Source organism: Euprymna scolopes, chromosome 21 (genome assembly GCF_053919585.1).
Source record: "Euprymna scolopes isolate OS-2025 chromosome 21, ASM5391958v1, whole genome shotgun sequence".
In the NCBI taxonomy this organism is placed as follows: Eukaryota; Metazoa; Mollusca; class Cephalopoda; order Sepiida; family Sepiolidae; genus Euprymna; species Euprymna scolopes.
The window spans coordinates 70,698,292-70,720,171 of record NC_136502.1 but is presented as its reverse complement, the minus strand read 5'-3'; the positions used below and the strand labels follow the sequence as shown (position 1 = coordinate 70,720,171).

General features: G+C 36.4%; 1 protein-coding gene across 3 annotated transcripts in view; it reads right to left on the bottom strand.

Moving 5' to 3' along the window:
• Window positions 1–4,765: 4,765 nt before the first annotated feature.
• Window positions 4,766–21,880, bottom strand: part of LOC145242459 (uncharacterized) — a 29,416-nt gene continuing 12,301 nt past the window's right edge. For all 3 annotated transcript variants that reach the window (XM_080105515.1, XM_080105517.1, XM_080105516.1), the window contains exon 3: window positions 4,766–6,531. In XM_080105515.1, the coding sequence (XP_079961641.1) occupies window positions 5,423–6,531 (1,109 nt within the window). In that variant the 3' untranslated portion in view covers window positions 4,766–5,422. The remainder of the gene's footprint in view (window positions 6,532–21,880) is intronic.

The following is a 21,880-nucleotide window of genomic DNA, read 5'->3' as shown; positions in this document are numbered from 1 at the left end:
TTATATTATAGAACAGTTTAATTTTAGACGACAGAAATAGATTTTTTTTTTTGTAATTTTGTAAGAAATATTGTTCACAAACTTTTTTTTAATTTTAAACAATGTAAATAGAACTTTATAATTTTGAACTTTTTAATGTTTTATTTTAAAAAAAATATTGGGTAATGGTGTAGATTGGCCTTCCTTTGTTTACAAAGCCATTTGACGGAAGTGACGCCAGACATATTTGTATCATCTACGGATGGCCCAAACCGTATAGAATTAAACTTTTTTATATAAGTTTTATTCAAAGTCTTTATTTGAACTTAATGCACTGGTTTTTTTTTGTTTTGTTTTGTATTTATTAACTGTTTTATTCTTTTTATCAAACAAAAATAGAACTTTTGACATATATATATATTATGTACTGTTTTTCAAACATCGAAATTTTAAAATTAATGTTAGTTTTAACGAGGTGTTTTTTTTTTTCAATTAAATTATAAACTTTATTTGAACTTTTCAACAAACTTTTACAGATATAAAAAATAGACTTTATAGATATTTTATAATATTTTAAAAAAAATATTTTTAACGAATTTTTTTTTATCATTTCATATTGTTGAATAAAATTTCAACGTGATAAATGGTGAAAACAAAAAAAAAGATGTCTCGAAAAGAAAAAATACCTCGTCTTTAAAAACAAAAATAAATAAATAAATAAATAAAATAAAATTTTAAAATTTCGATGTTTGAAAATCAGTCCAGTTCATTATAAAAGTTCTATTTTTGTTTGAATAAAACAGTTAATAAATACAAAAAAAAAAGTCCATTAAGTTCAAATAAAGACTGTTTGAAGAAAACTTATTAAAAAAAAAAAGGTTAATTCTATACGGTTTTGGCCATAGTAGATAAAAATGTCTGACGTCACTTCCGTGAAATCGCTTTGTAAACAAACGAAGGCCAATCTACACCATTACCAAATATTGTTCTCGAATGCATTTTATTATACCCATATTTTTGGCGCAAAACTATGGCCACCATTTTTAACATAAAAAATTATATTGTTTAATAGATACAAGGGAATATTAAATTCACAAGTGGCCCTCAGTCTCTAAGGTATGCACTTATTTATTTTTGTAAATTTTATTTTTTATTTATTTATTAATTTTATGTAAATTTGATTTTTTGTGAAAATGTTTAAAAATCTTTAACAGTTAAAATGTAGAATGTTATTTTCACATATTGCTTCTATTTTATTGAAAAAAAAAACACAAATTGTTCAACCTTTTTGTTTGTAAAAGAACCAATTAAAATATAATTTTTTTTTACAAGTTTCAAAGTTCGTTATTTGAAAAATTTTATTCATATTGGTTTATTTATTTACTAGCAGTTCAGCCTATGTTCTGTTCATAACTTTATGTGCATATGTATATATTAAAAAGTTTGACTCATGTCCAGGTAACCTACATTTAAAATTTCAAGTGCTTAGACCCAACATTGGCGCAGGAGTTTGGTAGAGTCTGTAAAGGTCAACTCTTTCAATTTTGACCTCTTGGCAGAAAAATTTTCTCCCAAAAACTGATTTAAAAGCTTGCTGCATTGTCTGAATACCATTTATGTAAAATTTCAAATCTTTAGACCAAAAATTAGCTGAATAGTTTGCTAGAGACTGCAAAGGTAAAATCTTTTGAACTTTGACTCCATGTCAGACAAATTTTCGGCTGAAAACCGATTTAAAAGCTTGCCCTATCTGAATACACTTTATGTAAAATTTCAAATGTTTAGACCAAAAATTGGTTGAGTAATTTAGTAGAGATTGCAGAGGTCAACTTTTAAAAAACTTTTACCCCAATTTTGACCCCTTAACATTTATTGTTTTGAGTCTAAGTCAAATAAAAAAGTTTGATCCATGTCCAAGTAACCTAGATCTAAAATTTCAAGTGTTTAGACCCAAAAGTGGCAGAGGAGTTGGGTAGAGTTTTCAAAGGTCAAATCGTTGAACTTTGACCCCTTGCCAGCCACATTTCTGTCTGAAAACTGATTAAAAAGGTTTCCCAAATCTCAATACCCCTTATGTCAAATCTCAAGTCTGCAGACTGAAAATTGACAGAGTTATTTAGTAGGGAAATGTACACAGACAGACAATTTCACTTTTATAGATATATAGATTGTGTCAAGTGCATCAAAAAGGATTGAAATATGCTAATATGCTAATTCTCACCTTACCAGTTATGTTGTTTGAAGTTGTAGCAACAATGTTGTTTTTAGGTGTCAATTCTTAATTGTACAAAAGTTCAAATCAGCAGTTTCTTTATACAAATCAACAAGCATTGATTCTGACGTTTCTCTAACAATTTGATGGCTTTTTTTTTGTTTTTTGTAGAAAGATTTGTCTTTGATTGCAGAATTTGCCCCAGCTTCCAATATCACTTCTTCATTGAAGCCATATTTCTTTCTCTAGAGCATTGTTTTGAGGTCTGTAAACAGCCAACAATAACTGAGACAAAGGCGGACCTGGAAAATATATAATGTATGGAAGCAATTCAATGTGCACTTCATTGCTATTGTTGTGATCAATTTTGACACAATGTATTGTCTTGGTAAAAAAAACTTTTCTTCATTTGTGGCAATATTTGTTGATTTCTTCCATTAAACATAATATTGCATAATCTGGAGATTGACGTGTTCAGGGCAAAACTGACTGGACGCTTAGATGCGTACAGTTCAAAATCTGCACAAGTACCTAGTTTTTAATTCACTAAATGAAAATATCACCAAAAGATTAGTTAAGCAGAATGTTTGCTGATGACCATACAGACGTACAATACAAATAGGAAAAACAATTAAACACAAGAAGAAATAAAAATCAAATGAGAGATTCGTTTGGTTTCGTTCAGATCAACGGACATCTTTTTTTCTGATGATGTTCGTTGATCTGAATGAAACAGATCAACTTTCTTGTTTGATTTTTATTTCTTCTTGTGTTTTTTTTTTGTTTTGTCTTTCATAAATTCTGTGTCTATGAGATTTTATTTTATGATATATCATATTTTGTCTTCAGCAATATATTTACAGATATACCTATGACCTTAAAGTTTGTTTGGTGAAGGCGTCTCATTTTGGGAACTTTGAGGCATGTGGAGTGATTCCTCAGTTGCGATTACTCTCATTCCAGCTCAACATTCCATGCATGGGTTAAATAGAATCTATCATTTACAGAAAATGTTGCCAGTGTCAATCAAGGTAAATTCACCTACCTTAGCAACACAATTGATTCTAGTCAGTTTGAAACTGACATGACTATAAGACGAAAAATATCTGCTGCAAGGATTTGTGGTGTAACAGATAAAGGGCTGAGTATAATGATAAGTTCCAAGTGACAGTCTTTTGGAGGTTGAAGGTTTAATCTTCACATGTTACAAATGCAACTGCGGATTATTAAGACCTGATCATTGCTGATAGAATGAAAGCAATAAAGGGTTTTATTTGAAATTCCATACAGATTTATAAGTTTGACAGAAAGATTCCTGGCTTCAACAAGATAGACCTGAAGGTTGGAAGTTACATTGCTAATTGAAATGCCTATTTTTTTTTATACTTTGTTAGTTTTGTTTTAATGAAAATTTTAACATAACTATATATATATATTTTTTTTTTTTCAGAATAATTGATTATAGATATTTGTTAACTGTCATATTTATGAAAGAGATCCAAAGTTCTTGGAATCCATGTCAGAAAGGTAGATAGGGAAATTTTAGACTTCCTCAGCATCAATCAGAGGATGGTGTAAAAGGTCAGAAAGGAATTGAAAATTTGGGATTCAACTGTCAGGCGACATTAGAGAGAAAAATACATGATCGTCGATCAACAGTAAAAGTGATACCACCCCACTTTTTCACTAAGTGCCTCAGGTTGAACATGAATGACTACATCTGTATTTTGTGCAAGTAGTGAAAACTTAGATTGCCCAGGTAACTTTATGCCTGGCAGCAAAACTCAGCACCCTGCCATACCAGTAAGGAGAATTATCAGACTACAAAATCTGAGCTTGCCTGACTACAACCACCTCGATTTCTTTGCATGGGGCACAGTGAAAGGAGACACCAACACATTCAGCTGGATACAAAGGACGAGCCAATGATATCTTGGATTGACCTGTGACTTGTTCCAAGGGTGCCTTGAGTCTGTCATCAACGGAATAAGGCATAAAGACATACTGACTGAAGTTGATGAATAAATGTTAAAAAAATCATACTACTATGTTATTTTTTTTTTGTACTTTTTAGGAATAGCTATCCAAGAAAAATGCAGTACTTATGTCATCAATTCAGAGTTTAACTGAAGACATTAAAAAATTTTACTGAAGAAACTCTATGTATTATTAGCATTCCTTTTTGGTGTGAAAAAAAGCTGCTGATTTTATCTTGTATTTATTTTTGTAATATTGTTTTGTGCATTTTTATACAATAAGAACCAAATTGTTCTTTTTTACCCGAACTCTAATCTAGGTTTTAGGTTTAGTTTGGCAAAAGTCAGTTTAGCTCATTTCTAGTTGATTGGAAAATAGTTGTTTGTCAAAAAAGTAATGCCACTTTTTTATTTGTATATTTCAGCAAAAGTCAGAACTTAATTTGACTTTCTCCATTTATGATTAGAACTGCTTACATTATGACTGGAAATCTCTCGATACCTATTGGTAAAAAACACTTTTTTTCCTAGACAGTAACTTTGTTTGCACTCTGTAGATATGTATTGAAAATAACAAAGGCAAGAAAACTCGTCCAAATATGCTAAAGTAAAAAATCTTTATTTTAACAATTTCAACAGGTGAAAAATTCACATATAAAACATCAGAATCATCTTCTTAATCAGTGCTCGACTATCAGCTAAGTTACAGCATAAATCTCCATTTCTGTAAAAATATATTTGATGTGTCTTTACAATGGTGATCAACTCATTTCGGGTGAAAACTTTATTATATACTTATGTGTCATGGCAAAATTAGTATAAATTCCAAAAATTTGTGAAAAGTGATCCAGTAGAAAAATAATTACAATAAAAAATAGAATTTATTGAATTATCGTATGCTTTAATGTGGAAGAGTTGTGCAACCAATTCAGTATGACAAACAAGTGAGATAACCCTTGACTGAATTAAATTAAGGGTTCGCCATATTTAAATTGAATGTACTTGTGGACGATTTTTTGTTGAAAATACATCTAGTACATCTACTGGATCATTTTTCATATTGATTAACTTAATTTCGCCATGCCACGTAAGTACACAATAATGTTTTCACTTGAAATGTGCTGCTTTAAAAGATCATCAATGTAAATAAGCAATATACATTTTTTAATTCTATACTTTTGCACACATTGGTACTGCTGCAAATACCAGTCGTATCTATATAGATTAGGTGGATTCTATTCATATATTAAACTTTTTAGCTTTTGGTCACAGAAGCCTGTCCATGTAGTTTCACTCCTGCATGGATTTGCATATGAACTCGTAGATTCGTATTTCTTGAGAAGACCTTTCGACAAACTTCACAGCAGAATGGTTTGTGGCCAGCATGTGTCCGCAGATGGGACTGAAGGTCAGTATTACGATAAAAGTGTCGGAAACATTTGGGGCAACGGAAGGGTCGTTCACCCGTGTGTGTCCGAGTGTGCATCTGCAGATGGCTGCTCGTCATGAAATTTTTTCCACACTTTTCACAACGAAACGGACGTTCGCCGCTGTGCGTTCTCATATGCATCTGAAGATTTGTGTTCACTGCGAACGATTTACCGCAACTAATGCATGGAAATGGACGCTCACCAGTGTGTGTTCGCATGTGTGTCGTCATGTTTGTTTTGCTGATGAACGCACGTCCGCAAATCGTGCACGAAAAGCGCCTTTCATTTGTGTGTATTCGAATGTGCATTAGGAGGTTGGATTTGCGCGAAAACATCTTTGTGCAGATATTGCACTTAAATGGTTTTGCACCGGCATGCATCTCCATATGCAGCTGAAGATCGTTGTTGCGGATGAATGCCTTCTTACAAATGTCGCACTGGAATGCACGCACCCCCGCGTGGATCTTTGCATGTGTTTGGAGGTTCGTCCTGCGCGTGAAACATTTTTTGCATGTCGGACATTGAAACGGTTTCTCCCCACTGTGTGTTCGTAGATGTGCATGCAGGTTCGTCCGTCGTGCAAACTTCCGTCCGCAGATTTCACAGGGGAATGGCCGCTCACCAGTGTGTGTTAGCATGTGCGTTTGAAGATTGAAACTACGTGAAAAGTATTTGTGACAAATCTGACATGTGTGCAGATTATCTGGTGAGAGATTATCTGCTGAAAGATTTGTCATTGGCAAAAAAAAATCTGGCACCGTTTCAAGAACCTTTCGATCTTTTGTCGATTCTTCTTCGTTTTCAGTAGCTCGGATAATTTTGTCATCATTTTCTTGCTCATTTGCTTCGTCTTCATGAATTTGCATATGTCTCTGCAAGCGGATGCTTGCAATGAAGTTCTTATGGCAAATCGGACATGGGAATGGACGTTCACCTGTTAAAGAAAATCGAAAAATACAATGATTAATATTTAAAAAATCATTAGTAATAAATTTTTTTTATTATGTGTGCGATTCCTTAGCTCCTTGTTCTGTGTGAGAGAACTAACAAGCTGCATTAATTATATTCTTAGGATTACTCCACTTGCCCTTGATTCTTCTTTTATAATGCTGAGTGTTTAGCCAAGGGGCATCAAGTACTATTTTTAAGTCTTTGGTATGACCTAAAGGAGGATGGAATCCTAATCTAATTCATTAGTGAACCCTCTTACCATTATACCAAATGGCAGGCTGTTATATTTAAAGGAGAGTTTATTTCCAATTCACATATGCAGCTGTGAAAATTACAATCAAGAAAAAGATGATATAAATACACGGACAAAAATGTACATCGAAATAAAATGGTACGATATTTTACAAATAAAATTACACACATTTCACTACAGATTGCTCTGCTGAGAGTACATCATTCAAACTTCTCTGCCTAACATTCACAGGCAACATAAACTGAAATAAATACATAGAAGAAATTGCCAAAGGTGCTGCAAAGAAGGTAGGCTCCTTCTACTGTGCTAGAACACATCTCACACTTGCCTGTGTATCTCTACAAAACCAATATTTGCTTATGCATGGAGTATTCTTGTCATATCTGGGCTGGTGCACCAACCACTAATCTTTCTCCCTCTTAGGCAGGGTCTAAAAAAGAGCTTTTAAACTAATAGGTCTCACACTGTCAACCAAATTCCAGCACTTGTCCTATCACCACAATATTGCATACCTGTACTTATTTTACAAGTAATTCAATGAAATGCATTCCAACAAACTTGCGGCACTGGTGACACATCAACGTAAATACCTGTGACTACCCTAACAATCATCAAAATTCTACCCTTTCACTAATAACTTCTTTCTTTAAACTGATAAACTTGGAAATTTGCCCCCTGCTCACTTTCCCTGACTAACATGCAAAAATCTAAATATAATGCGGACAGGCATCATCATCATCATATGCTGTCCTTCGTGTCCGAAGACGACTTCCTGTGAACCATCATTCTCCACTTGCCATGGTCGCGACTGAGGGTCTGCCAGCTTCCAGTAGGGATCAACCTGTCCTTTAGATTTTGTTTGACGGTGTCACGAAACCTGAGCTTAGGTCTGCCTATGCCTCGTACCCCATCCTCCAGTTGTGAAAACAGTATCTGTTTTGGTAGTCAGGAGTTCTCCATTCTGTTTTCATGCCCGGCCCATCTCAGGTTTTTCCGGATGAGCAGGTCATACATGCTTGGGAGGTGATAGGATCTCCCTGTTGCTGACAAAGTCATACCACTTGACATTTAAAAATCTGCCGGAGGTGTCTCATCATATAGGTGTTGAGCTTGCGGGCTACTAGTTTGTACACTGGCCAAGTTTCTGCACCGCATAACAGTGATGAGAGGACGATGGCGCGGTACACCAAGCATTTAGTTCTGAAAGTCAGGTCTTTATTTTGCCAGACCTTCTGTTTAAGTTTTCCATAGGATATGGAGGCGTTAGCTATTCTTGTAGAAATCTCCTCGTCCATTTTGTTGTTGTTCATGATCGTGGTTCCTAGGTATTTGAATTTGCTGACATTGTAAAGCTCCTGGTCTTGAATCTTAATTGGCTGGCTTGTTGCTGGTGATCCAGGGGATTGTTGGTACATCATTTCGTTTTTCTTGATGTTAATCTTCGATCCGAAGGCCTTGGCTGATCCTGCGAAGCGAGTTATTATGTCCTGAGCATCCTCATGACTACGCGCTACAAATGTGGTGTCATCAGCAAACATGAGCTCTCGTACGAATATCTTTGTTGTTCTATTTGCGGATTTGTATGCATTGACATTGAAAAGGTCTGCTCCTGGTCTAGATCGTATAAAAGCACCCTTATCACAATTTCTAAAGGCATGCCGAAGCATAACTGACAGGTAGAGTGAGAAGAGGGTTGGAGCGAGGATGCAACCCTGTTTGACACCATTCTGCACATCGAACGGGAGAGCTCACCCTTCAGCTTAACTGTGGCTTTCATGCCTGAATGAAGGGCTCTGACAAGGCTGGTGAAGTGTGCAGGAAAGCCAAGCTTCAGCAAGACTTCCCAAAGAGTGCTTCGATTCACTGTGTCGAAAGCTTTTGTAAAATCCACAAAGATCATGTACAGCTCCATATTTTGCTCCACACACTTTTCCTGGATCTGTTTGAGTGAGAAGATCATATCCGCTGTGCCTCTGTTTGCACGAAATCCACATTGTACCTCAGGTAGCAAGGTTTCAGTGTGTGCTGTAAGCCTGTTCAGGAGAACACGAGCGGACACTTTCCCAGCGACTGAGAGCAGTGATATACCCCTGTAGTTACCGCACAGCCTGTGATCTCCCTTTTTGAATATGGTCACTAGCTGTGCGTCTTTTCAATCTTGAGGGACAGTTGCAGTGGTCCAGGCACTCTGTATGATTGTGCAGAGAGTGCTAAGTAGTTTTTGTCCTCCTCACTTGATGATCTCAGGGTATTTGCCGTCAGACCCAGCTGATTTGCAATCCTGTAACATCAGCACTGCTTTGCAGATTTCATCTGAGTCAGGGCATCTGTCTGTCCAGTGCTGTGTCGGAAACTGCTCCAGGTTGATTATTGCTCGTTCGTCAATGTTTGGCGTCTCGTTTAGCAATGTTTTGAAATGCTCAGGCCATCGTTTTAGAAGCTCGCATTTATCAGTGAGGAGAGTGGAATTGCCGCTTGATCGGGATGGTTCACATTTGGGCCCCAGACTGCTTTCATACTCCCATAGAAACCCTTCATGTCATTGGTGTCAGCCAGTATCTGTAGTTCAGCAGCGTTAGCCATCCACCAACTGTTCTTAAGTTCCCTACATTTGCTCTGAAGCTTGCTGTTTGCCTTAGTGTATTTTGCTTTGATGGATCTAGTGTTCCTGAACAACATTGAACTTCTTGCAGCGTTTCTCTGGTTGATGAGTTGTTTGATTTCTTCGCAGTTCTCATCGAACCAGTCCTCATGGTGTTTCCCAACCAGCCTGAGGCACTCTTTGGGTGTTTCATAAACAGTTTCTTTGAAAGACAGCCAATCTGAGTTTACATCTCCGGTTGGTTCAGCAAGTCTCTCATTGAGAGCATTCACCAGCTCTTCTCTTACATTTTGACGTTTCAAGCCGTTGACATCCAGCTTCTTGGGGGGGGGGGGTTCTTTATCTTTATTTTGCATCTCAGTTTGAATCTTGCTTGTGTCCGGATCATGATATGGTCAGTGTTGCAGTTTGCTCCCCTCATTGGTCTCGTGTCCAGGATATCTGGGAGGTCACGTTGATGAGTGATGATGATGTCAATGAGGTGCCAATGTTTACTTCTAGGGTGCATCCAGGAGTTCCTATGAACAGGCTTGTGTTTAAAGAAGGTGTTGGTGATGCAAAGCTGATGCTCAGTGCAAAGTGAAAGGAGGAACTCCCCATTTGAGTTGACTTTCCCACATCCATACTTCCCTAGTGCTCTGGGCCAGGTGATATAATCCTGTCGTACCCTGGCGTTAAAATCTCCCATGAGTATGATCTTATCCGGTTTTGGTATGGATGCAAGTGTACTGCCTAACTGATGGTAGAATATATCAATAGTTTCCTGAGAGTTTGTCATAGTTGGAGCATATATAGCTATCAGGGTACACCAACAGTCTTCTGATAAAGGTAGCCTGAGTGTCATCAGCCTGTCATTTATCGTATGGGGTACTTCTATCAGTTTTGTCACTAGCTCGTTTTTGATGGCTAGTCTGACACTGGACTTGCTTCTCTTACTAGAGGTCTTGCCACTCCAGTAAATGGTGTAGCTGGACTCTCTAATGGAACCGCTCTCTTTGAACCTGACTTCACTCAAGGCAGCAATATTGATGTCATATTTTTCTAATTCGCACAATATAATCGCACTTCGTCTTTCTGGTCTTGCTGAATCAGACCTGTCAAGCATCGTTCGTATGTTCTACGATGCAAACTTGAAGTTGGGTGTATTGTGAGCCTTATTATCCTGGGCAACGCCCTGCCAGTATGAGTTCTTTTTCTGTTTTCGTTTCATGGTTCGTAAGGAATTTGCTGACAAGATAGTTCAAGGATGAAGTGAGTTTTGTCCAATGGGGTACGCCAGACCGGCAAGGACTGCCCAAGACGAGTCGGCATCTCATTGTTCACAGTGACTATCCAGAATGAGAGTTATCAACTTTCTCAAACTGCCTTAACAGAGCATCACAGTTTCTGGTTTTTCTGTCTGGGTTGAGCTTCCCATAGATCCCTGCACTGTTAGCCTGAAGTTCAGTTTCCAGTGACTGACAGCTACACTTCTATACATCTGTCAAGCCCTTGGGTGATCGGTTCCGCAATGGTGGTGGATGACAGACCAAGAGATGCATTGGATCATGTTATGGAACCGATCGCGCACACACACACACACATGTATATACACGCACGCATATGTATATGCATATACCCGCAAGCACCTATATTCATAAACGCACAGAAAAGCACATCCGTATCCATGCACCAACCAGCATAGGCCTATGTATAAATATATACATAAACACATCTTAAAAGCCTCTATGAACTCGCATAGATGCACAGATGCACCCACCCAACAACATATACATCCACAGATCCAGAGAAACTTCCTATTATAAACATTTAGTTATAAACAATCACACCACCCATGCGACCGGTGCTTATAGGCACACACACTCACGCACGCACATATATATGCATGATGCTAGTTGGCCGTTGATCCCTCAAAAAGGAGGGTTCGTGCACCCTTTGAAAGGTCTTGTTTGTAATCCTTCTGGGAGACTAGCCACCCTCCTCAACAGACAGGCTGGTGGGGGAACCGGTTTAGTTGCCGGTAACCCGACCATGCGACAGGTAGTACTAGGTTACATGGTACCAGTAGCATATGACATGACCTTTCACTAATGACTTCTTTCTTTAAACTGATAAACTTGGAAATTTGCCCCCTGCTTGCTTTCCCTGACTAACATGCAAAAATCTAAATACAATGCAGACAGGCATTAGTAATTCATCAATTTCTTCCAGTAGAGAGAGAGAGAGAGAGAGAGAGAGAGAGAGAGAGGAGGTGATAAAAAGATATTGAAGGAATGATGGAGAGAAGAGAGGGAGAAGATAGAAGAGGTTTAAAAGTAAGATGCCACACACACTTTTAAATACTTCTATTTTGTTGTCCATGCCCCTGGGTAAAGTCAGGTAATCACATTAGTTGCTAAGAAAGGTAAGCATGAGGGCATTTACATCTTTTCTCTTAGCCAACACATCTTAAAAGAAGTTTGCTCAGTTTGGCAACTAGTGAATATAATGATGATGAATTATGGTCTTAATTCTTCACCATGTTTCATTTGAGAGTTGTTATGAGATTTGGAGATTCTGTTTATTACCTGTGCAAGCCTTTTCTAGTCGCATACAAACACACGCGTTCACATTTCAAGCCACTTTTCTTGTCATACACATACGCGCACATGTACACACACATGCATATATTCATGTTCACGTACATACACTCACATTCATGTGCATACACATACACGCTAACGTACACAAATGTACGCACACATGGGCAATGTCACTTCCCTTTAAAGGAAATCCACACATGTGCGAAGGACACTGGAAACAACTACAAAAGCAAGAGACCTAAGCTTTTTCCTTCTTTTCGATTTGGCTACCGACCTGAGTGGTCAACGGACCTACCGTTCCCTTGGGGGTGTGCTTCATGCTCCCTGCTACTATGTGTGGAGCAAGAGCCAACAGACAGTACTTACACCTTACACGCTTTCTATCTCCATGGCCTGGATTGACTTTCTCACACTCTCTTTCTCTACAACAATAGACTTTCCCTCTCACCAGCTAACAGCGAGAGACGCACGCCAAACTAAACACGTGATGTACCCTTTCTTTTATTTGTTTCTTCATGAAATAAATTCTTGTTCATTTATTTCAATTTAACACGTTCATTTCTTCCTCAATTCTATTCATTTTTCCTATCTTGTACGACTAGGTGATATATATAATATACCACCAGTCCGCTACAAACTAGTGACACCCAAACGTGAGATGAACACGCATTTCCTTCTATACCACAAGTCCCGCAACAAACTGGCGATTGACCGACGTGAAACGAACACACATGGTGACCCTACTTTTTTTAAATGAATTGTTTTGAGCAAGATGCGCATTTTTATGATAACAAAAAAACGAACTTTTCAACAAAGAAAAACAACAACTAACTACCGACAAGAATCTCAACAAGCAACAATGGCATTGAACCTCCTTTTTTCTCTTTGCGCTAACGGACCTTGTTTTTCCAGAACTCTTTTCCTTTTCAGACAACCGGCACATCACCCCGTTATTTGACTAAACACAAGCAATGTTGGGTATACAGACGGCGAGGAAAAAGAGAATTTCTCCAGCAGCGGACGAACAACAATGACGAAACCCCTCGTCAGACTCGGCAAATAAAAATAAACATGGAGCTGTCGACTTTATACCGAATTTAAAAAAATTTGAGCTCGACAAACATTTTTCACGGTTTCCTGACATTACCCTGCACAAACGCAAGGAGTAAAATCACATAGGCTTATACACGTTCTCTCCCGCACAGCAGATGCAACAACAAAGAAACAATTACAGGACATCCCTATCAACACATAGGAAGAAGTTGAATCAACAATACGAGTCGAGATGCACAACGCACACTGATAAACTCACAACTGGAAGTTTCGTTGACAGCCGGCAACTGCACACCCACCGTTCAACACGAACAAATGCGCAACAAGCGCCCATACAGGCAATGTACACACACTACCGCAGACTCACTTGCGAAGACTCCTAGAACTGCACACCCACGTTAACACAAACAAAAATTTTCCTTCCAAATGAACAATTCACTTCACTGTCCAAGCAACTCGTTGCATGTCAGCACACAGAAAAAAAAAAAACAAATGTCAGCCTAAAAAAAGAGTAAACGCCTTTTTCCATGCGCAAGTAAATACTTTTTTATGAACACACTCCGTTTTGTTTTTTTTAAACAACCATACCAACAACAAAAACAGGATGAAAAGTGAATTACCCAAAACAGTACTTATTTAAAAAAAAAAAAATATACACTGCATATTTTTTTTCCTGTGCAAGCCTTTTCTAGTCACATACAAACACAAACGTTCACATTTCAAGCCACTTTTCTTGTCATACACATATGCATACACAAACATACGCGTGCACGTACACACACATACATATATTCATGTTCACATACATACACTCACACACGCTAATGTACGCACACATACGTGCACACATGGGCAACGTCACTTCCCTTCAAAGGAAATCTACACATGCGCGAATGACACCGGAAACAACTACAAAAGCAAGAGACCTAAGTTTTTTCCTTCTTGCTCCCGACCTGAGTGGTTGACGGACCTACCGCTCCCTTCGGAGCGCGCTTCACGCCCCCTTCTACTATGTGTGGGGCAAGAGCCAACAGACAGTACGTACACCTTATACGCTTTCTATCTCCATGGCCTGGATTGACTTTCTCACTCTCTCAATAGACTTTCCCTCTCACCAACAACAGCGAGAGACGCACGCCAAACTAAACACGTGCTGTATCCTTTCTTTCATTTGTTTCTTCATGAAATAAATTGTTTGTTTATTTCAATTTAACACGTTCATTTCTTCCTCAATTCAATTCATTTTTCTTATTTTGTACAACTGGGTGATATATATAATATACCACTAGTCCGCTACAAGACTTAATTTCATTTTTTACCAAGGGCATAAATCTAGCTCATGATAAATTTTACCAAAGGGAGATAACTCTAAAGATAGACAACCACTGATAGTCTCTACAGGAACACCTAAAAGTTGGCTCAAACTTAGACATGACAAAATGATTGATGTATAATAAATGCAAGTAAAAATTGCATACAAAAATAAAGAATTCACAATTGAAGTAATCGACATTTTTTAATTTTTGATTGACTGAAGAGTTACCACTTATCAAGACTAAAGGTCACTCGAGGATAAAGGTTGATAATATCAATTAAATTGTCAGTTGAATAATGATGAATATTATGAAAATAATGAATATTATGAAAATATGTCTTATTTGGATGGTTCATGACAAGTGTTTATTGTCATTAGATTTGAAGATGACCATGCTGTAGCCCACAGAGAAGCAATCTTGTGACAATGTGTCCTACGGATGGAAAATTTTGGAAAAGAAACTGTTCATGGAAATTCTGTTTTATGTTAGGCATGTGGAAGAAGAAAGGAAAGTTATTTGCAGTTGTGATAAAAAGACGCGTTCTTACTGTGAGAAATTAAACAGAACGTTAAAGCTCAGTTAAACACTTTACATAAAAATAATGAGTGAGTGGAAAAAGACTAGTAATGTCTCCTCTGTGAAGTTGATTTTGAACTCTGTCAAGGCAAGAAAGAATGTTTTGAGCGACACCTCCCCAGATGTGATGCCAGTATATCATATTCAGTGCAAAGTCTATTTTACATGCTGGCATGTGTTGGATGGCTTTTAGAAATTGCCTTGCAAACTAACCTATCTCTGACCAGGTCTTTATTTATCTTCCTTTCTCAAGTTTATCCTTATCACTTTCTCCCAAGTGTTGGTTGGCCTTCTCCTGCGGGCTACTCTTGCTACCTCAATTGTTGTAGTCCTACTAACCCAAGAATTTTCATGCATTCTTTCAATGTGGCCATACCATCAAAGTCTACTTTTTTACACAAATCTCCCTATACTGTCCAGATTTAATAAAAATACTCCAAAGAAAAGGACATTTGAAGAATATTTGTTAATTGACATTTAATATTGTTAAAATTTCACAAAAATCAGAAGTATCTTCTATTCTCTTTTTATGCCCTGTACATAAAAGAAAATTAAACTAAATATAGTCCATATTTGGGATGCTTACATTGAACAGGTGTGTACCAAAATTCATAATAATCTCTTAATTAATTTAGGAATGAATCCTGTACAGCCAACATTAGTAAACATTAGCAGCATGCCCGACATTGCCCAGTCATAAAATATGCTTAAATATAGTATTTTAATTTATGCACTTTTCATATTTATTATTATAGACAATTCTCTATTGATTATTATATTGTATCCAAGATATAATCACAATTTCCAAAGTTTTTTTTAGAAATATGACTTAAGTGTTAGTGCCATCATTTAGAATCCAACCCAAAACAGTATTCACTTCCCGTGACCTAAGCACACACACACACAAGGTCACCTATATATATATATATATATATATTTATATATATCGTCGTCATTGGCAGAACTCGGATACAAGTATACATTTTGCTCATCAACATTTCCTATGATATGAAACATGTCCTATTTGTGCATGGGAGAGGCGACTGCAGCTGCCACAGGGGATAGTAGGAGGGTTCACAGGTTGTTGACCTCCAGCTTTTCTTTGGGCTCTTTTTGTTTCTTCTTTTTTATCTTTTTTTGTTTTCAAAGATTTCAGTGTTTTCAAATATTTTTCTTCTCCAGCTCTCCCTGTTGGCTGCACTGACTTCCCAGTTGTTTGTGTCAATTTTGGTTGCTGTAAGAATAGATTTCAGCTGATGTTTAAAATGGTGTTTTGGTGTGCAGGGGGGTCTGGTTCCAATGGCAACTTCTGAATACAGAACTTGCTTAGGTAGGCAGTTGTCAGGCATCCAGGCAAGGTGTCCAGCCCAACGTAGACAGTGTCTTATTATTGTGACTTCCATGCTTTCCATCCCTGAGCGGAGGAGAACCTCGGTTTTCATGATTAAATCTTGCCACATTAGTTATAACACAATTTTGCTTGGTGAAAATGTTCTTTTTTAAGCCTCTTCTACAGAGTACACAGGTCTCACAAGCATATAGCAGGGTTAAGATTACAAGCGCTTTGTGGGTCATGAGTTTGGTAGATTCCATCAGCCCTTTATTGTTAAATACTCTTTGATACTGAATCCACACTGGTTTTTAGGAAGAATGTCCTCTGATAGGGTGTGGAGACAGTTAAGCAAGATTTTAGCAAGAATCATCCCTGTGATAGAAAGAAGGGATATTCCTCGGTAGTTCCCGCATGCACCTTTGTCTCCTTTCTTAAAAATGGTGATGATATTAGCATCCTTCCAGTCTGAGGTATTTCCTCTTTCTTCCAAATACGAAGAATTAGAAGATGGATTCGGGTTTGAAATGGAATTTAATCAATTCCAGAGGAATGTTATCTAGTCCTGGTGCTTTGAAGGGTTGGGTGGATTTGAGAGCAGTTACAAATTCATTAAAAGTTGGATTTTCAGACATCCAGAGATGGACTGGGTAGGGAGGAACGTTTCTCAGGAAGTTTGGCGACACTGTTGCATCACGGTGTAGTGACACTGAGAAGAGTTCTTGCCATCTGGCAAGGATATCTTTAGGTTTGGTGAACTCTGTGATATTATCAACTGCTTTTAGAGAGGCAGAGACTCTGACAGGACCGTATATCTCTTTGACACCAGAGAAGAAGCTTCTCATATTGCGGGGGTCTGCATAATACTGAAGCTCCTCTGCTTTTTCTTTCCACCAGCGGTTTTGTATGTTACGGAGCTCTTTCTGACATTTGGCCTTTAGTTAATGAAAATTAGTTTTGAGTTGTGATGTTAAGTGTGCTTCATGCTCAATCTTTGCTCTTTGTTTTCTATTAAATCTGTAATTTCCTGGTTGTTGTCATCAAACCAGTCTTGATGATATTTTTTAATATGTCCTAGTGTTTCTATGGCAACCTTAATCATAGTTTCATGGATGGATAGCCATTCATTGGTGGTATGATTGATTGGATTTGGCAATGTGCTCTGCACATGTTTTAGCTATGGTTGGGTCTTTCAACTTTTGTGTGTTCATTTTCTTTGCCTTTGGGTGTTGTATACGGAGACGTCTTCAGACTGACATATTAAGCTTTGTTATTAATAAGTGATGGTCAGTCCAAACATCATCTGCTCCTGGCATGGAGCATATGATTAAGATGTCTTTGCAGTCTCTCAGGCAGACGATGGAGTAGTCTAATGTGTGCCAGAGCTTAGAGCGGGGGTGCCTCCAGGTGGTCTTTTGTCTTATAGGGAGTAGAAAGATGGTATTTATAACAATAAGTTCAATCTCTGCACACAAGTTGAGAAGGCAGAGTACATTTTCATTACATTTTCCATGACCCTTATTTTCAATAAAAGGGCTTCTTGTTGTTGAATCCTTCCCTACACGGGCATTAAAATCTCTGAGCATGATTAATTTATCCCTTGAGGGAATGGAGGAGATAAGCTCATTTAGTTGTTGGTAGAACTCTTTCTTATCTGTGTCTCCTGAATCAAGGGTCGATGCCAGGGTCAAGAAGTTGTTCTTCAGAAGAGTGACACGTAGTTTCATTAGTCGTTCACTTATTACTTTGGGCGAGAGGTTGTGTTTTTGTGCAAGGGATGTTTTGGTTGCAAAACCCATGCCATGAATCAATCAATGTATATGATGAGAATAATGGAAATAGTATTCCGACAAAACAAAGAAATAAAAATAAAACGGAACAAACCGAGTTATGTGTTCATCAACGTTTCGTCTTTATTTTGAGACTTCCTCTTGATTGAGATTATATGTATAATATATAATAATTAATAAATAATCTCAATCAATAAATTACATAACGAAAACACACTCATTTCATTTCTGTTACACACTTATATTTGAATTTTAACAGACATATTCTTTCCAGAAAGAATATTAACTGCGTTCATATTTTTTAAAAACATATTAACCACTATATGACGTTAATAAAAATCTCCTTCTCTTTAACAGTACAAGCCCCCCTATATTTTTGAATTTCCAACGTCTTATCCCGTTTCTGAAATAAAACAGCGTCACACTTTGCGCATGAAACATTTTCAAATATTTTGTACTGGTGTTTTTGTTTTCTTAATCTCATTCATCCAGAGGAAGTCTCGAAATAAAGACGAAACATTGATGAACACATAACTCGGTTTGTTCCTTTTTATTTTTATTTCTCTATTTTGTCAGAATACTATTTCCATTATTCTCATCATCTGTTAAAATGGAACACCAAACTTTTAAGCAAAAATTGCGAAAATACAAAAAGATATTAATCGCTGCCCACTCTCACAACAACAGGAGAACTTTTTTTTGCTTAAATGTATACAAGAAAAAATTATACCCAAAAGTACATTTAAATATTTTAAATATTCACACCATATTTTCCCGGATTATATTAAAAAATACTTATTTTCTTCAGCGGATCTTTTAAAACAACAAAGCTCTTATTTATTCCATGAAGCCCAAACATAAGCTAGCGACCTACAAAAGAATCACCCAACAATACACAAATCTTTAATAAATATAAACAAATCAGTTCAAAGATTCAACACCCGCCATTGTTTCAAACTTACAAAATTAATCTCAAGCAGCAAATGGAGAACCATAGGACGCCTAGATCTAATCCAAAATCTTACCACTAAAGAACTCTTAAACATCGAAATTGAAGCCTTCAGTTTTGGACTAAAATTCGCAACTGGCATACATTCGAATATTACAACCGACACAATTTTGAAGAATTACAAACATGAAGATACAGATTTTAAAAAAGGTTTCATACAGGATATTATTTCAATCGCAGTTACTCAACCCTATGAAACTGTACTTCCAAAGAGATACATAGATGCCTTGAAACACCTTATGAATAACAAGAACATGATTATATCACCAGCTGATAAAGGGGTGGTATTGATGGAAAAAGATGAATGCCTGCAGAAAGTTTCCACATTGTTGGCAGACAAAGACACATACACCAACACTGATTTAAAGACAGTAAATAGAAGTATTGAGACTTTTGACCAATCTTTTAAAAAACTTATAAAAAATGACAAAACTTGGACTTCATACATTGAATACCATCCCAATATTCCGTAATTATATGGCCTCTCCAAAACTCACAAACCAGATATCCCTATGCGCCCCATAATATCTGGCATCGGCAGTGCAACACCCAAAATTGCACATGCCATATCCAATATCTTGACTCCACTACTGGGCACTACTAGCACCTCCCACATAAAGAACTCCGGATATTTACTCAACAAAATAAAAACCATTAATATACATAACAAAACTATACACAGCTTAGATATAACATCATTATATACTAATGCCCCCATTAAAAAATGCTTAAATTTACTCCATAAACATTTTAAAAAATCTAACATTAACTTACCTTTTCCTCCCGACACTTTTATAAAAATCATTAGACTTATAACCAACATGACTTATTTTCACTTCAATAACAATTTCTACAAACAAAATTTCGGTCTACCTTTGGTTAACCCTCTCAGTGGTGTATTAGCCTGCCTTTTTTTTTAGAATTCCTAGAATCTGGTCCTTTCAAATTTAGATTACCTTCAAACACAGAATATTTTAGATACATTGACGACATTTTAATTTTTTTTCCTGAAAACACACACATAGATAACATTAAAAACAAATTAGACTCAGTCGAACCCTCCATAAAGTTTACCTATGAAACAGAAAACAATCACTCATTACTTTTTCTAGACATACTTATTATAAAATCCAATAATAAACTATCTTTCAAAGTTCACCGCAAAACTACACACAAAAATGATTACCTATATTTCTATTCACACCATAATAATAAAATAAAAACAAGTATGATAATTGGTTTCTCCTTACGCGCATTCAGAATTTGCAGTTTAGAATATCTGGATGAAGAATTCAAATACCTCACAAACACTTTGAAAACCTTGCAATATCCCACATATTTGATATTGAATGCTAAGCGAAAAGTCACAAATATTTTCCAGGATAAATAATCAAAAATCATCTACACCAGACCTTTCTCTCCTAAACAGACACCTTCTTTTACCTACACAAACCAATAATACAATAATTTGCAACACACTAAACAAACTAGGAATTCTAATCATACAAATCACATTACAAACTATAAGACAAATATTAAAAACCACAAAACATCTCCAAAACAAACCAGTTTCCAATGCAGGCATATACACTATTCCTTGCCAAAATTGCCATCATAAATACGTTGGTGAAACCCAGCGTAAGTTAGAAAAAAGGCTCAGTGAACATAAAAGAGATATAAAAAATAGCAATTCTCTGAGTGCATTATTCTCTCATTCATTGCAGCATAATCACACCTTTGACTTTAAACAAGCAAAAATAGTTCAATTTATTTCAAATAAACTGTGCTGGGAGACTTCTTGAATCTGCACATATCGCAAATTCAAGCACAATTAAACAACGTGCAGGTTTCTATAATGTAGCGCCATTAATAAGTAAACTTTTATTAAAAGAACATAATTTAATTGTAGACACAGTTTAACCTTCTCACACCATAGAAACACTCCCTGTAATAATTAATAAATATAATCTCAATCAATAAATTACATAACGAAAACACACTCATTTCATTTCTGTTACACACCTATATTGGAATTTTAACAGACATATTCTTTCCAGAAAGAATAATAACTGCATTCATATCTTTTAAAAAAAATATTAACGACTATATAACCGTTATTAAAAATCTCCCTCTCTTTAACAATGCAAACTCCCCTCCGTTTTTGAATTTCCAACGTTTTTCCGTTTCTGAAATAGAACAGTATCACACTTTACACATGAAAAATTTCCTTTTTATTTTTATTTCTCTCTTTCTCTCTCTCTCTCTCTCTCTATATATATATATATATATATACACACACACACATATATATACATACATATATATGCATATATACATAGCATTACAAGTTGATTTTTTTCTTTTTAGATAATTGTTATTTTATCAACTTGCATGAAAAGAGCTATGTAAAAGATGCTTAAACCCGTTTGAATTATGCAAATACAATTAGTAGTTCAAAAGTTATGAGTGCCAAAATTTAGGCTTTTCCATGGACATTTTTCTTTAGAAAAAGTGAGCTAAATTACAGACATTTCAAGAAATTCAGTAATTTCGCCACCATTTATTTATTTTTCAAGCTATTCTCATGAAACTTGGCACTCTTATGTAAAATTGTGTGCTCTTTCTGATTATGCAGTCAAATCTTATGTATCTCTTTACCATAAGCCATGAATTATAAATTAAAATGTACAAATTTCAACTTTTTTTAAACCTGGCACATAGCATCATACAGTGGGTGTCTATTCATGGATAAAACTAAGTATTATACTGGTATTTAAATATAGCTTTATTGAGAGTGGGTATTTATCTGCCTCCCCACCAA